At 44.7% G+C, this 16,709-nt stretch overlaps 1 protein-coding gene across 2 annotated transcripts in view; it reads left to right on the top strand.

The window, feature by feature from the left end:
• The first annotated feature begins 114 nt into the window (after positions 1–114).
• Positions 115–16,709, top strand: part of nfxl1 (nuclear transcription factor, X-box binding-like 1) — a 38,810-nt gene continuing 22,215 nt past the window's right edge. Inside the window, exons 1-13 of one of the 2 annotated variants that reach the window (XM_036591018.1) lie at positions 115–149; positions 1,306–1,495; positions 2,447–2,647; positions 6,660–6,769; positions 7,476–7,606; positions 8,242–8,420; positions 9,222–9,383; positions 10,122–10,222; positions 11,820–11,934; positions 12,252–12,376; positions 12,764–12,886; positions 14,492–14,582; positions 16,194–16,314. In XM_036591018.1, the coding sequence (XP_036446911.1) occupies positions 1,315–1,495; positions 2,447–2,647; positions 6,660–6,769; positions 7,476–7,606; positions 8,242–8,420; positions 9,222–9,383; positions 10,122–10,222; positions 11,820–11,934; positions 12,252–12,376; positions 12,764–12,886; positions 14,492–14,582; positions 16,194–16,314 (1,640 nt within the window). In that variant the 5' untranslated portion in view covers positions 115–149; positions 1,306–1,314. Of the gene's footprint in view, positions 150–499; positions 561–1,305; positions 1,496–2,446; positions 2,648–6,659; positions 6,770–7,475; positions 7,607–8,241; positions 8,421–9,221; positions 9,384–10,121; positions 10,223–11,819; positions 11,935–12,251; positions 12,377–12,763; positions 12,887–14,491; positions 14,583–16,193; positions 16,315–16,709 lie in introns of those variants that run through there. The other variant, XM_036591019.1, reaches the window with a different exon arrangement.

The raw sequence follows: 16,709 nt of genomic DNA, 5'->3' as shown, positions 1-16,709 counted from the left end.
CTTTTCCGACGTGGACGGGAGTTGTAGTCTTTTCAGGGCACCTGGAAAACGACGAGAGCCCGTAAAAGAACTACACTTCCCATGATGCGCGGCGGTTCCTGCGGAGCGCGCATGTCAACGGACGGAGTGCGCGGTCCCGGCGGCTTGTGGTGAGTTAGCGGTGGGTTTTTGTGTTCTGGGTGACACGAGTTCGGAATTAAACTCGAACTTTCTCTCTGAAACCGGCTCGGGAGGTCCAGAGCTGACCGCGGGGACAGACGCGCGGCGGTCCCAGCTCGCAGTTCGCCCGCACTCACTGGTTTAGCGGGCTAGCAGGTTCGGCTGCGTCTAATTCGAATCTCCCCGGTCCACCTTAAACGGGGCAGCAGTTCCATTCTGCGCTTTGGGCTTCGGGCGCCGGAATGGAGCTGCTGCTCCATTTAAGGTGGAGCGGGGAGGTTCGAATAAGACGCTGCCGAAAAGGAAACTTCAGCCTCGTAGAGACGAAGAACCAGAGCTCCTCCTTAGCAGCCTGGAGTTAAACTACCGCTGCTGGACCCCCTCACTTCCAGTTATTCAGAGTATAGATCACCTGTTATTCAGATTATAGATCACCTGTTATTTAGATTATAGATCACCTGTTATTTAGATTATAGATCAGATGTTATTTAGATTATAGATCAGCTGTTATTCAGATTATAGATCAGCTGTTATTTAGATTATAGATCACCTGTTATTCAGATTATAGATCACCTGTTATTTATATTATAGATCACCTGTTATTCAGATTATAGATCACCTGTTATTTAGATTATAGATCACCTGTTATTTAGATTATAGATTATCTGTTATTCAGATTATAGATCACCTTTATATGTCCATAAAGTCCTGAATGCTTCTGAACCGGTTCGGCTGTGTAGTTTCATCTCTATATACCAGCCTTCATATTAAGTCCACCTCCTTGTTTCTGCACTCACTGTCCACTTTATCAGCTCCACTGACCACATAGTTCCACTCTGTAGCTCTGCAGTTACAGACTGTAGTCCACCTGTTTCTCTGCATACTTTGTTACCCTGTTCTTCAGTGGTCAGGACCCCCAGAGAGGGTGGTGGGTCATTCTCAGCACTGCAGTAACACTGACGTGGTGGTGCTGTGTTAGTGTGTGTTGTGCTGGTCTGAGTGGATCAGACACAGGAGTGTTTAAACACCTCAGTGTTGCTGCTGGACTGAGAACCAAAAATGTCCGGACAGCAGCGTCCCAGCCCGACTACTGCCGTGAAGTGTTTCTGCTTGTTGTGACTTTCTTGTGTTTTCTCCGTTACCTAGGCGATCTCCATGGAGCCGGCTTGGCGACAGCAGGGGAGAGGGCGCGGCCGGGGTCAGACGAGGGGTCAGACTCCTGGTGACTTGTTGCCAGGGCGACCCCAGAGAGAAGAAGATGGGGTGAGTGTGGGACGAGGACGGGGCGGTTCTGCTGTGACCACACTGCCCAAAACAGAACCTCCACCCAGTAAAGGTACAGGGACCAATAAAGATTCATACTGGATTAAAATCACTCCTCAATTATTACTGTCAGACTGTAAAACTACACACACTGCAGATTCATACTGGATTAAAATCACTCCACAATTATTACTGTAGCTGTAAAACTACACACACTGCAGATTCATACTGGATTAAAATCACTCTCACAATATTACTGTCAGACTGTAAAACTACACACATGCAGATTCACACTGGATTAAAATCACTCCACAATTATTACTGTAAAACTACACACACTGCAGATTCATACTGGATTAAAATCACTCCACAATTATTACTGTCAGACTGTAAAACTACACACACCTGCAGATTCATACTGGATTAAAATCGCTCCACAATTATTACTGTCAGACTGTAAAACTACACACACTGCAGATTCATACTGGATTAAAATCGCTCCACAATTATTACGTCAGACTGAAAACTACACACACTGCAGATTCATACTGGATTAAAATCGCTCCACATTATTACAGTCAGACTGTAAAACTACACACACTGCAGATTCATACTGGATTAAAATCACTCCACAATTATTACTGTAAAACTACACACACTGCAGATTCATACTGGATTAAAATCACTCCACAATTATTACTGTAAAACTACACACACTGCAGATTCATACTGGATTAAAATCACTCCACAATATTACTGCAGACTGGAAAACTACACACACTGCAGATCATACTGGATTAAAATCACTCCACAATTATTACAGTCAGACTGGAAAACTACACACACTGCAGATTCATACTGGATTAAAATCACTCCACAATTATTACTGTCAGACTGTAAAACTACACACACTGCAGATTCACACTGGATTAAAATCGCTCCACAATTATTACAGTCAGACTGTAAAACTACACACACTGCAGATTCATACTGGATTAAGTGCTGTTGTTATCTTTCTGTCCAGTCGTGTCCTCTCAGTCCAGATTTGACGAGATCAGGAAGTCCAACCAGGCTGCAGCTCAGCGACTGGTGGAGAAACAGTATGCCTCCTCGTCTGAGGAGGAGGATGATGATGATGATGATGACGATGATGTTGAAGATGGAAGGCTTGGTAAACGAGGGACGATCCTGCAGTCGACGCTCACTGCGTACACCAACCAGATGGGTCAGACATTACACTAAATTCCTACAAATAAAGCAAGTTTATTACAATGAAATCAGATCTGTGCAGTGAAACATGAGCACACATCAACTCCAGACACTCTGTCAATGTTGATGATGCCCGTTTTGGGTATTTTTGGTAAATTAATTTCGCTGCTCTCTTTCTCAGTCTGATATCCGCAGGCTTGACTGTCAAATAGCTGCAGCTTGAGTGCACTAGGTGGCGCTGTGTGACTTTCTAAAGCAACACATGGCTGTTTTTGGTGCTGAAGCGTACTTGTTAATACGGCTGAGAGATTAACTGAGTTTTATTATCAGTTATGATTTTGGCTTCCAGTGATTATGAAAGTAAGATAATGGAGATAACGATGATTCTACTGCGCTCCATTTCGCAGTGATGCTCTCGTTTGGTCTTGTATAAATCCAGTGCTGTTCAGTTCCAGCAGTGCACTCACCCCTCCCTCATAGCCCAGCTCATCTCCTTTATTCTGGTCTAATCTATTTTTGTTTATTATTTTTATGTATGTTAATTAGTGTTCAGTAGGTTGTGGAAGTGCGTTTTTATTTTGATCTTATTTAATGTATTTTTTTCATATTATTTCACTTCATCAATTAAATGCATCTGTAGTTATAAATCAAATTTTATTTAATTTATTTTTAGAAAAGTTTTTTTTAAAGTTCAGAAAATACTGATGAGTAATCGTGTTAATCATGATCTTAAACACAGCATATAGTTGAGCGAGTCCTGACTGTCGATAGTCCGTGAATCCATGAGGTGTTCTAGGTGATGATGGTCTCAGATATAGGATGTCCAGTGAGGTATGGAGCTGTATGGACAGGTAGTGAGGGGGTAGCCAGCCATGTGTTCCGGGGCCTTTCTGTAATGGGGAATTTAGAGTTATCATTCAGTTCAGAAGTTCAGTAAATACAGTCTATATATGATACACGTTTCTGTTATTGTGGCCACAGGATATTGACTGGGTGGTCTGAGAGCCCAGTGCAGATTTCTGTATGTGTGTGGACGAGTGGATTAAAAGGAAGAAGAGAAGGAGAAAATCACACAATGGAAAGTCTCATCAGTAAAGCAGCAGAAGTTAGTTTACTGTGGCTGTTTTGTAGAAACAGGGGCTGCTAAGAAGACTAAAGCCTGTTTATATGATACGATCATTGTGTTCATGATGACTGTGTTATAAAGTGCAGCATTGGGTCGTTTATGCTTGTATTTGTATATAGTTGTATTTAATGTTGCAGCAGCTTCTCAGCTGTTAGTGAGGGTCTCGGTTCTCTGACAGGTTCTCAGCTCCAGTCCTGAGTGGAATCCTGTATGATCAGCTCCGTTATGTGACGCTCATTTGTTTTTATTGATTATTTATTTATTGATATTGCACAGATATTCACCTAAAAACATGACAGTCAGAAGTATCTTCGGCTGTTTTCACTCAGCAGCTAAAAGAGGCCCAGATCTGATCTTTTTCTTCATGTGTGACTCAGATGTGTGTCTGAGTGTCAGTGTGATCAGATAAACACACTGAATCTGACACTTTCAATTCTGATTTGAGACGCTTTCATATGTGGTACTGAAATCTGATACGTATCCGGTCTGCAGCAATGTGACTCAGTCTGAACAGCCAGATCGGAATTCATTGCAACTTTTACATCAGTCCAACTCCACATTCGTCATCATTTAGTGCTGCTGAGACTCAGAAACATTCAGGCTGATATTTCTGTACAAGAAGAGACTCATCACAGCCGCTCAGTGTTTGAAGAGGTTTCTAAAGAAATGTCCGAACGCGGCCGCAGGAGAACGCGGCCGCAGGAGAACGCGGCCGCAGGAGAACGAGGCCGCAGGAGAACGAGGCTGCAGCGTCAAAGAACAGGTAAAAGTCTGAAAGCAGAGTTTAAAGAATCCGAGGAGAACCAAAGAAGTGACCGCGCCCTTTTTACGGCTCCAACACATTCTGGGTGACGAGCCCAGCGGTCAGTCAGTGAAGCTTCATGATGGCTCCTGTGATGCTGGTGAAGATGAAGCTGATCCTCTGGGAGCGACTGGCGTTCGGTGGTGGTCGTGATTGTTGACCTCTGGATGAGCCGTGAAGCAGCGTGACGCTCTGATCTTTTGACCATGAGGGTCAGTTTAGGAGCTGATCTGTTCAGACTGATGATACAGATCACATTTAAAAGACAATCTGAACAGACAAACAAAAAAGATCAGATTTGGTGAGAGAATCAGATTTGGGCCTCTTTTACCTGCTGTCTGAATGCAGCCTTTAACACTCAAACCACACTTTTAAAGACCATTTCTTTAAAATCTAATATTGTGATGTTCTGAACGTGATAAGCAGGTGATTATCATGATCAAACTGTCATGTAAACGACAGACGCTTGCTTATATGTCTGTTTCTGACTCCAGTCCACTTTTTATCATTTCTTTCGTTTGCTTTCCCGAGGGGAGGTTCTCTGTGCTCAGTAAAGTGTGAGTTCTGCTGTAAACCTGGACGCCGTCGCTCTGTGAGAGATGAGCGAGCTGTTTTCTCTCTCCCTGCCTGCAGAGGTCAGCGTGGGTTCACACAGCAGGTCGTTCATGGTGTATTTAAACGCACTCCTCCTCTGAGGGGGTGAATAAATAAACACGCACACAGAAGCCTTTGTGCGAGCACAGAGTCACACGCTGTGTGTTTGGCTGATGTACGTCAGCGGTGGTGCTAAACGTTCTGCAGGATTCCAGCGTGAGGCCCCTCAGGTGAGGAGCTGAGGAGCAGCAGCGAGGAGAGAAGTGAAGTTGACCTGACCCGTCATGACCACAGCATCTCAGTTGATTAGTTGTCATATAAATCGTTATGGTTATTAATTTAGTTGTCTTTTCTTAGTGTTTTTACACAGTTATTGACGTCCAAGCGTGAAGTGGACACACTGGCTGATTATCTGTCAGCTGCAGCTCCCAGCAGTGAAAATACATGCAGAGCACTCTGGAATCCAGGCTAACAATTAATCAAACTTTACCAGGTCCTGTAATGTGTTATGGCACCAAGTCAGGACTCCTGTTGTTTTCGCTCTGGTGTAGATCTGTCACTCCACAATAAACACAGTTCACTGCTGTGGGAACAAAACCTCGTATCTCCACAATGGTCACTTTACAGGAGAAGGAAAAAACACACTCTACTTTCAGTGTAAGTCAGTGGAACCGGACATTTTTCAGAGTCATTTTGGGTCGTTTCTTTTGGTCCATTCATCATGAAATCTACACACAATGTAAAGGACAGTGGGGTTTTTTCAAATTATGTCAAAAACTGAAAAAGGACGAAAATGGAGACTGAGGTTTTGTTCCGACGGCAGTGGTTTACTTCTTTAAATTTACATTTATTCACTTCAGCCCAGCTGAAGAAAATGCACTCGGTAAACATTCTGCTGGTCGCAATGTAGAAAACAACAGTGGAAAATAATGGCGGTCTGCTTACATTATCGCAGTCAGCCCAAATAATTGTAATCAGGTGACTACAGTGCTAAAAAACGTCTAATCTTATCAGGTAATACAAAGAAAGGATTGACTCAAAATGTGCAACAGACGTTTTAGAGTGTGAAACGTACCATTCTGTAGCACAACATTGTGCAGCTCAACCTCTCTGGTTTAATACAAGTCTTTTATATCGCTTTCGTGTTTCTGCTCATCAGTGTACTCTCACTGCAATACCAGCCGTTGGGAATCCCTGTGGTGTCACCCAATCCTGACTGCTTGCCCAGCCCAGCTAATGAAAGACATCAGATTATTCCGTATTTAATGTGTCCACTCTTTCCCTTCATTCCAGCTTCCATTCCTTTCAGGAGACTCACTTTCAGTTCCTCAAAGAATCTGCAGACACACCTCCACAGTTCAGTCTTAGAAGCTGGTTGATGATTTTCTGAAGTGATCAAACACATTCAGTGGTGTTGAGGTCTGGAGTTTTGAAAGCAGGTCCATGTAGTGAGTTGATAAGCTAAATCGGTCCTTATGGGGTTTTTGTGTGTGTGCTTGTGTTTAGGAGGCGACGTGTCGGACTTGGAGCGAACCCGTCAGTACCTGAACGAGGCGTTCCAGTCCGGAGCCATAACCTGCCTCATCTGCATCGCATCTGTGAAGAGAACACAAGCGGTGAGACCCTCACAGTCACACGCACAAACAGGGGGCTGCCAGTTTATCAGGTCCACTTGCTTTGTAGCTGCAGTAACTGGACATTTTATCAGAAACACTTATCACTTCACAGGTTTACAGTTACAGACTGTAGCCCATCTGTCGTTACACACAAGTTTGAACCCAGTTCTGCCTCATTCACCATTTGAAAGAGACCACTATAGGACCACCACTGATCAGATGTTATTTGGGTGGTGGACCACTCTCAGCCCAGCACAGATACTGACTCAGGAGGGTGTGCGGCCCAGCAGTGCTGGAGGGGTTTTTAAATGCACTGATATTGCGTAAACATTAGTTTGGGACAGTATGTAAAATGCAGGTAAAAACAGAAAGCAGTGTTTGTAAAACTACTTTGATAAGTATTTAGTAACTGTGGGTGTAAGATAGGTGGACTTAATAAAGTAGTAACTCTCTGTGTTTATCAACGGATACGTAGGTCATTCCAGAGAATACGAACAGTGAAATGGACACTCAGACGTACAACCTCTCTCTCTCTCTCTCTCTCTCTCTCTCTCTCTCTCTCTCTCTCTCTCTCTCTCGCTCGCTCTCTCTCGCTCTCTCTCTCTCTCTCTCTCTCTCGCTCTCTCTCTCTCTCTCTCTCTCTCTCTCTCTCTCTCTCTCTCTCTCGCTCGCTCGCTCGCTCGCTCTCTCGCTCGCTCTCTCTCAGGTATGGAGCTGTGTGGGATGTTATTGTATTTTCCACATCCCGTGTATTCAGAAGTGGGCCAAAGACTCCATCTTCTTGGTTTCCTCGGTAACAGACGAGGATTTTGGGAAGAAGGAACACCCCTGGCCGTGGTGAGGAACTGATAATGAGAAACTGTAGAACAGACTCAGTTTATATCACAATACCTACATTTAGAGTCGGTTATTCATTCAGCCTAATGAGAAACTGTAGAACAGACTCAGTTTATATCATGATATTTATATCAAACCACAGTGTTTGTGTAGAGTTTCTACATAATCATGAATTTCCAGTTCAGAGTTTCATCAGGCTGGGCTGTGTTTGTTGTTGGCTGGTTAGTAACGACCAATCTGTTTCAATCCTCTCTCTCTCTCTGTCTGTCTCTCTCTCTCTCTCTCTCTCTCTCTCTCTCTCTGTCTCTCTCTCTCTCTCTCTCTCTCTCTCTCCCTCTCTGTCTGTCTCTCTCTCCCTCTCTGTCTGTCTCTCTCTCTCTCTCTGTCTGTCTCTCTCTCTCTCTCTCTCTCTCTCTCTCTCTGTCTCTCTCTGTCTCTCTCTCTCTCTCTCTCTCTCTCTCTCCCTCTCTGTCTGTCTCTCTCTCTCTCTCTCTCTCTCTCTCTGTCTCTCTCTCTCTCTCTCTCTCTCTCTCTCTGTCTCTCTCTGTCTCTCTCTCTCTGTCTCTCTCTCTCTCTCTCTCTCTCTCTCTGTCTCTCTCTCTCTCTCTCTCTGTCTCTCTCTCTCTCTCTCTCAGTCCTAAGTGTAGGTATGAGTACTCTCCTCATCAGACTCCGTGTCGTTATTATTGTTACTGCGGTAAAGAGGTTGACCCCGCCCCCGACCCCTGGCTCCTCCCACATTCCTGTGGACAGGTGTGTGACAGGGAGTTCAAACCGTCCTGCGGACACCGCTGCCTGCTGCTGTGCCATCCAGGTACATACAGTAACAATATATAATCTACGTTATACACTATATTGCCAAAAGTATTCAGTCACCCATCCATTTGAATTCAGGTGTTCCGATCACCTCCATGGCCACAGGTGTATAAAGCCGAGCACCTCGGCCTGCAGACTGCTTCTACAGACATTAGTGAAAGAATGGGTCGCTCTCAGGAGCTCAGTGAACTCCAGCGTGGTACCGTGATCGGACGCCACCTGTGTAGCACGTCCAGTCGTGAAATTTCCTCACTACTAACAAGTAGTAAAAACAAGTTAAATCAAAAATGATATTTACCGATCAAGTTACATATGGATATATTCTTTGAGCTGACTTTAAGAACTCGCTCATCCGTTTAACTTAAGTCCTTATATAGTACCATATACTCTATATGGACTTATGTACTACCATGCATTATATATGGACATATATGTGGTCGGTCAGGAGCTCCACATATCTTTCAGAGGTCATTTTAACACCCTAAAGGGACCTGCCATCTCTCAGTCCACTACTGTGGCCCAGATCATCACTCTGCCACCTCCTAGCTGATGTTGCAGTCTTGTTGAAGCAGAGTGGCCATCCACCAACGTCCAGAACTCCATCCATCTTGACCACACAGTGTAGCAGAGCGTTCATCAGTGAATAAAACTTGGTTCTAGAGACTCCAGAGACACCTGAGGGGCCCTGATAGGCTCTTTGTTTCATATTGTGTGATTTTGGGTCCTCAAGTTTCTTCTCCAGGTAAACTGGTTCTGGTTTGGATCAGCTGAGGTGGATCTGTGTGCGTGTGTGTTTCAGGCCCGTGTCCCCCGTGTCCGAAGATGGTGAGCGTGTCGTGTCTGTGTGGGAAAGCGGCTCCGGTTCCTCGGCGCTGCAGTAATAAAGGCTGGAACTGCGGTAAAACCTGCGGCCGCACGCTGCCCTGCAGGATCCACACCTGCACACACACCTGTCACGCAGGTAACACACTCCCCTCATACTGTACACACTCAGGTAGCAGCGCTTCTCTCTCAGGACTGCTTTAGAATATTAAAAAGCTGGTTATCTGAGCTTTAAGTGTTTCTTTCCTGAGGAAAGCCCTGAGAGAACTTTAACACAGTCAGCAGTGGGTTTCTGTGTGTCAGTGTGTTTAACCGTTTCCTGCCCTCTCCTCGAGGAAGATCAGTGTTACTATAGTTACCAGTCAATACCTGCTCTGTCTAATCAATACTTCATTATGGTGAATCAGGAGCTGCTGATGGAGGTTAGTAAATGTGGCTGGAACCAAACATGGTTCTTCAGACTAGCTCACAGGATAAGCACTGCATTATTCTGGAACAAAGACGTTCTTATATTTAATTCATTCATTTATAAATACATTTATTTATTTATTTATATATTTATTCACATTTATTCTAATGATACCTGGCTTCATGATCAGTTACATATACCTACATGACCAAGTCTCTCTCTCTCTCTCTCTCTCTCTCTCTCCCCCTCTCTCTCTCTCTCTCTCTCTCTCGCTCTCTCGCTCTCTCTCTCTCTCTCTCTCTCCCTCTCTCTCTCTCTCCCCCTCTCTCTCTCTCTCTCTCTCTCTCTCTCTCTCTCTCTCTCTCTCCCTCTCTCTCCCTCTCCCTCTCTCTCTCCCTCTCTCTCTCTCTCCCTCCCTCTCTCTCCCTCTCTCTCTCCCTCCCTCCCTCTCTCTCTCTCTCTCTGTAGGTGTGTGTGAGCCGTGTCCCAGGGTCAGTGTACAGAAGTGTGTGTGTGGGAGGAGATCAGCGGAGCGTCAGTGTGCCAGTCCACTGTGGAACTGCGACCAGGTGACCTTCATTTCTACACGATCGTTTTTCCAGCCGCTCTTCATCTCTCACAGTTACACGGACTGTTTCTGTTACTGTGTCTGTATGTAAATGAGCTCTATTCTGATTGGCTGTCCTGTACTGTGCCTCATTCAAAGAGCAGCCTGAGCCACTCCTTATAACTTCAGTGTGAGTGGGCGGGGCTAAACTGCTCCAGGCTGAATAGACAGATGTATGTAAATGTGACGTTTCGGCCTCAAATGATCTCAAAATCAGCATCATACTGATGAAGATGTGATGACAGTAGTAGATAATTCACTCACACCCTCAGAGACGCTCCTTCACCCAGTTTAGACTGAGTTCTCATCAGATTCATCCACTAATGAAACGGGACTGGAACAGCCCACGTCACAAAATGTTCTTCCTCATGCTGCTCGCAGTTATAGTTTCCACCAGAGAGGGCGCCAAAGCTTGCACAGAGCAGCTTTGACCTAACCTATAATCTGTGGACATTTTAGAAGAGAGAAAAATTGTTAAGCTGGATCGTTTTACTTGATGAAGCAAATCACTTCATGTAGCACTGTCACTTCCTAGTGTTAAAGACGTTCCTTTTTCTGTGTTAAAGCCCTTGTGGCTTTGCGCCCTCTGGTGGAAATGGATCCTGTTCTAGATATACTGAATATGTAACTATAAAAGATCCCTGGTTTTAAATAATGACAATCTCAGGTTTTTCTCAAAATCAGTCAGGCAGTTAAACTAATACACAACCTGCAGAACATGCGTACATACTTACTATTCTAGTGATTTACTGTTGTAATAATGAATGTGTGTTAATACTGAATACTAATGTAATAATGAGTACAATAACTTAGCTTAGAATAACTCTGTCTGTGAAAACTTAAAGGGGAACTCTACCGATTTCTAAGAAATTCTGTGTAATTAAGTGGTTAAGATGTAAACAGAGAGGTTCAGAGTCGTTCAGAGTGGTTTGGTGTGAAACGCTCTGTTCTAGATAAACTTACCGAGTCAGAACTGTTCACAGTGGTGGTGATAGGAACCAGACGTCCACCTCTAAAAGCTCCCTCACAGAAAGTTCCTACATGAAATGGTTATGAATTCACTGCCTGATGACTGAGACACTGTTTTATGATAGTTTAGAGAACTTAAATTCCATTCATGGTGGAGGGATACATGCAGGGCGCTGTGAGGCAAAATAGTCCCCAAAGAAAACTTATTATTTCAGATTTTCCACTATTTTCATCATCAACATTCATATAAACTCAGAAGACTCGTGTAGGTTCACTGGTGGTTTTGGATAGTAAATAAAATGTCTATATCTGTGTTGTAGTCATGGCGACCCCTGGTTCCCATCACCACCACTGTAAAGACATCTGAACCATCTCACACCAAACCACTCTGAACCTCTCTGTTAACATCCCAAGGACTGAATTATGGAGGAATTTTGAAAAATTGGTGGAATTCCCCTTTAAGAATCAGCTCAGATTCAGAGCTCTTGGATCAGATTGAGGGGGCACAAAAACTGACCCAGGACATCTTTACCTTTAACCCTGATCAGCTGACCCTCCCTCAGGTGTGGTAACCTCTTCTTTCTGTGCAGGTGTGCGGGCGTCCGTTGCCGTGTGGGAATCACACGTGTGAGCGCGTGTGTCACGCGGGTGCGTGTGGAGAGTGTCCTCGCGCGGGGAACCGGACCTGCCCCTGCGGGAAGAGCAGTGAGTTACTTTACAGCTCTGCCTCCGTTAGTGACGTCAGCAGTGTCAGCCTGCAGGGAGACGGGGCTGCTGGACAGAGGGCAGCTTAGACGGTCACTGATCAATACCACTGTGTTTATTTGAGGCCACACTTATCTTACAGTTCAGCACACGGAAATAAAATAATCTTTTAGTTCATTTTTATTTCATCCTTAAAGCATTTCTCTCTCTCTCTCTCTCTCTCTCTCTCTCTCTCTCTCTCTCTCTCTCTCTCTCTCTCTCTCTCTCTCTCTCTCTCTCTCTCTCTCTCTCTCTCTCTCTCTCTCTCTGTGAATCAGAGTGCGCTCTGCCCTGTACGGCTGATGTTCCCACCTGTGGGGACACCTGTGATAAGAAGCTGGACTGTGGGTTACACAGCTGCTCCATGCGCTGCCATAAAGGACCCTGTGAAACCTGCAGACAGGTACATGAGTAGTGGTGTAATTGATCACAGTAACATCTCAGTGTATATATACATATATCTATATGTGTGTGTGTGTGTGTGTGTGTGTGTGTGTGTGTGTGTGTGTTCTGAGAGAGTGTCTGTTAGCTGCTGTCCTGCTGTTTTTGGTCTGAGCTGCTTAAACACAGTGAAATAGAGTAACCAGTCAGATAAAGTGTGGAAAATGGGCTCTGTGTTTTCTAGGTTCCTCCAGCAGGGGGCAGGTTATTATAAATTACTCATCAGCTGCACAGAACTGACTAGCTTTCTTTTTGTGTTGTCACTGTGTGTGTGTGTGTGTGTGTGTGTGTGTGTGTGTGTGTGTGTGTGTGTGTGTGTGTGTGTGTGTGTGTGTGTGTGTGTGTGTAGGAGGTGGAGAAACAGTGTCGCTGTGGGCGCTACACTAAACGCATGCCGTGCCATAAGGAGTGTCTGTGTGAGTCCAAATGTAACAAGACACGAAGCTGCAACAGACACCAGTGCAGGAGGAAGGTACACACACACACACACTATACACACACACACACACACACACTACACACACACACACACACTCTACACACACACACACTCACACACACACACACACACACACTCTACACACACACACACTCACACACTACACACACACACACACACGCACACAAACTTACTCCACACACACACACTCACTCTACACACTCTACACACACACTCACTCAGGCTTACACTCTACACACACACACTATACACACACACTACACACACACACACTACACACTCAGACTTACATTCTACACACACAAACATTAATCTTTAATCGTATTTATTCTGACAGTAACAGAACACCAGTAGTAAGACTGTTACGCTCCCAAACTGCTTAGTCTGTGATTGTTGGCGTTATTCAGTATATTATATTATTGATCTGCTATGTTGGTGTGTTTACAGTCACTACAGCACTTCTTCATTAAAATATATTCTCTTAAAGTTAGTTGTTTAACGTCAGGAGTCCTCAGGCTTTTCTTCACAGTGTATATCAGTCCCCTAAGCCAGCTTTCAGGATCAATATATTTCTCCATATCATTCATTATTGATCATCAGTAATAATTAAACACCTTTCCTAATGTTCAGTCTCGTGTCTGAATAGCCTGGATGTCTTTTTGTGGTGTAATAAATGCTGAATAATTTATCAACATAAGAAATTAACGAATGTCTGTATAACTAAAGCTCTGCGTGTGAGGCACTGGAGCGAACTCTAGCTAACTGCTAACTGAAAGCAGGGAGCACAGGGTTCTGAAACGCTGCTGTTCTGGCGGCGGAGTTTCATGGGCCGGTACAGTAACAAGCCTGAACCCCCGGGCTGAGTACCTGTGTCCGTTTACCGCCCCATAAAAGTGGGCGGAGCTCTTTTTAGCCCGTAGAGTCACATGATTTTGAATGTGAGTCTAGAATTAACAGTAAACACAAACAGCAGCAGCAAAAACGGAGGAGCTTCAGCATCTAATTTACCTTTTTGTCACGACCACTTTAATGTCTGCTGAAGTAACACGGCAGCCACGGTCGCCAGGCTCACTGTGAGCAACTTCACCAAACGGTTTATTCACCGTTTAAACACAGAGCAGGAATTAAACCTCAGAGCGGCTGTTTTAGCGTTCTGCTGGGCAGCTGTGGCCGTCGGACTGAAGACACTAAGATACGAGAATCTGCGTGCTGTTCATGATCGGCTGCTTTATTCATTTTAATTGTTTTACTGCTATTATTTTATATTGTTTATATATATATATATATATATATATATATATATAGAGTGCAGACCTCTACCGGACGGCTCACTGAGAGTGCGTAGACTGTGCCGTACCGCACTGCCTGGTGGAAAAACTGCCCCAGGTGGTTGTCGGTGTTGAACCCTGTGTAGCGAAGGTCATATCTCTCACTCACACTCACTCACGGTCACACTCCACCCCTGTTCTTCTCACACACTTACATTTTCCTGGAACAGTCGGTCACTCATGTTCTCCTCCATCACGTTCACACTTCAGATACCGAGGTTCTATTTAGAGCTTCTTCACTGTGTGTGTGTGTGTGTGTGTGTGTGTGTGTGTGTGTGTGTGTGTGTAGTGCTGTCCAGGTAACTGTCCTCCCTGTGATCTGAGCTGTGGCAGGACGCTCGGCTGCAGGAACCACAAGTGCCCGTCGGTGTGTCATCCAGGTAACTCATGCCATTGTGACTCAGTCCTGCATGGTCACACGTCCTCAAACCCGCCAGCTATCTCTAATATAAACAAACCGAGCGGTCACTGAGTGAGTTTACACACAGTCAATAATCCGATAACTGCAGAAAATCAGATTTTGTCAGTAATCTGATCAACATGTTTACATGCACTTGAGGTATCAGATAATGTGAAACGCTGCTCGCTTATTTCCGGTGCCTCCGTCTATTTTTGCACATGCTCAGTCTGAGAAATCCGAAAGAAATCAGAGTAAGAGTTTACATGCACTGAGAAATCTGATTACTGAGCTGAAATCCAGCCTCTTTATCAGATTTCTTAATCGGATTTCTAGCTTGGAGTATGGTGTTTACCTGACCATTTCAGTAATCAGATAACAAATCCAGTTATGATCGGATTATTGAGTGCCTGTAAACACGCTCACTGTGTGTGTGTTCAGGTTCAGCAGCTCTCCGCGTTTGACTGATTTGAAGGTTTGAGTTTTGAATTGTTTTCTGTGAAGTCGCCCTTTATTTAGCTCTGTCCTTCTGTTTTGGTGGAGTTATCCTTTTGTTTATGAGCACAAAAGGCCAGACGGAGGTTTTGCATATCGCATGGATCCGTGTATTATAATGTAGACCAGAATAATGGACTGTGGAGGAGCACAGCGCCCCCTATCTGATCGTTCTCTAACAGTGTAGCCCTCATTCATTATTCAGCACTGATATTTTAACGATTCGACCTTTGATTCTGTGTGTTTGTGTGTGTAAACGAGAGATAACCAGACAGAAGAGAGGTCAGCGAGTCCCGGTTTATAGGTCATCTCAACCTTTCTTAATTATTCTGTTGTCTCATTGTCTCTCTCTCTCTCTCCTTCTCTCTCTGTATACATGTCGATCGCCCGGGTCCTGCGTGTTAAATGCTAAGTGGCGTCTAATCTAAATGTCAGGCCGGTTCTGTGATCTTTTGCTTCAGTTTTGGGTTCAGAACGGAGCGACAGGCACACAGCAGCTCCGACCAGCTGCCGTTCAGATTGGCCCAGCCAAGCTCCGCCCACAAATGCGCTGTCTAGGCCTGTTGGAAGGATTAACAAGCTTTATGGAACGATAGAGTAAAACATTCAGCGCATTTTCAGTTTCGTAATCGACATTTTTGAATTAAATATTAGAGACAGCGTTCGCTGACCGTGAGTCTCTGTTAGTCTCCATTAGTCTCTGTCTGAGTAGCTTCCTTTACTGATGTAGCTCGAAGCTAAGCTGAGCCTGTTCTACAGTGTCTCATTAGGCTGAATGAATAACTGACTTATGAAATTATAAGAATTCACCTCAATTCTTCAATCTGTACTGCCCCGCCCACTTCTGTTTAAACCCCGCCTACTTTCTCAGCCAGTGGTATCCAGCATCCAGTCAACTGCAGCTACTGACGACCACTGCTTTAACAATTAGTCACCCTTAAGTGTTTAATTAATATTGTTAATTGTGTGTGTGTGTGTGTGTCTGTGTGTGTGTGTCTGTGTGTGTGTGTCTGTGTGTGTGTGTGTGTGTGTGTGTGTGTGTGTGTGTGTCTGTGTGTGTGTGTGTGTGTGTGTGTATGTGTGTGTGTGTGTGTGTTAGGGAGCTGTTATCCGTGTCCGGAGGTGGTTCAGGTGAAGTGTGCGTGTGGTTCCACTTCTCTGAGTGTTCCCTGTGGGAGAGAGAAAAGCACCAAACCTCCTCGCTGCAAAGAGCTCTGCAGGTACATATACACTGTTTTATATCCATTCAGGTTCTATAATATATATATATATATATATATATATATGCCTTCAATCTTGACAGTCTGGATCATTCTCAGCACTGCAGTAACACTGACGTGGTGGTGGTGTATTAGTGTGTGTTGTGCTGGTCTGAGTGGATCAGACACAGCAGTGCTGCTGGAGTTTTTAAACACCTCAGTGTCGCTGCTGGACTGAGAATAGTCCACCAACCAAAACTATCCAGCCAACAGCGTCCTGTGGGCAGCGTCCTGTGACCACTGATGAAGGACTAGAGGATGACCAACACAAACTGTGCAGCAGCAGATGAGCTATCGTCTCTGACTTTACATCTACAAGGTGGACTGACAAGGTAGGAGTGTCTAATAGAGTGGAC

Source organism: Colossoma macropomum, unplaced genomic scaffold (genome assembly GCF_904425465.1).
Source record: "Colossoma macropomum unplaced genomic scaffold, Colossoma_macropomum, whole genome shotgun sequence".
In the NCBI taxonomy this organism is placed as follows: Eukaryota; Metazoa; Chordata; class Actinopteri; order Characiformes; family Serrasalmidae; genus Colossoma; species Colossoma macropomum.
The sequence above is the reverse complement of the archived record's forward strand: the minus strand, read 5'-3'. Positions and strand labels throughout refer to the sequence as shown.